Source organism: Papaver somniferum, unplaced genomic scaffold, assembly GCF_003573695.1.
Source record: "Papaver somniferum cultivar HN1 unplaced genomic scaffold, ASM357369v1 unplaced-scaffold_22932, whole genome shotgun sequence".
Taxonomy (NCBI): Eukaryota; Viridiplantae; Streptophyta; class Magnoliopsida; order Ranunculales; family Papaveraceae; genus Papaver; species Papaver somniferum.
In genome coordinates, this window is record NW_020633189.1 from 518 (window position 1) to 1,000 (window position 483).

At 38.1% G+C, this 483-nt stretch overlaps 1 protein-coding gene across 1 annotated transcript in view; it reads right to left on the bottom strand.

The window, feature by feature from the left end:
* LOC113340739 overlaps positions 1-369 on the bottom strand; it is a gene marked incomplete at its 3' end in the record, with an annotated part of 702 nt that extends 333 nt beyond the window's left edge. The window contains exon 1 of the mRNA XM_026585816.1: positions 57-369. Within this exon, the coding sequence (XP_026441601.1) occupies positions 57-369 (313 nt within the window). The remainder of the gene's footprint in view (positions 1-56) is intronic.
* Between the last annotated feature and the right edge of the window lie 114 nt (positions 370-483).

The following is a 483-nucleotide window of genomic DNA, read 5'->3' on the forward strand; positions in this document are numbered from 1 at the left end:
ATCAATAACCCCCTGACAGTTCTTATGTCTGGATCTATGCAGCAGAAGAGGTATACCCAAGTATTTTTCGCCAAGTCCCATAACTTTCATACCAAGAATACCAGTGATATTAGACTTATGAGCATTAGAAGTGTGCTTGCCAAAAAATAAGGTTGATTTCTGCATATTTATCACCTGACCTGAAGCTTGTCCAAATATATGAAACAAGTGTTGAAGCTGCTGCATTTGAGTAGAATCAGCTTCCAAAAATAACAAACAATCATCCGCAAAGAACAGATGATTAATTGAAGGGCAGTGATGATTAATTCTAATCCCTGAAAGACAACCGGAGTCCACATTAAGCTGCAAAAGTCTAGAAAAAGCTTCCATGACAAAGAGAAATAAAAAAGGAGACAGCGGGTCTCCTTGACGAATACCCCGAGTCGGAGAAAAAGTTGAAGAAGGACTGCCATTGATAAGAATGGAAATATTTGAAGTAGAAAT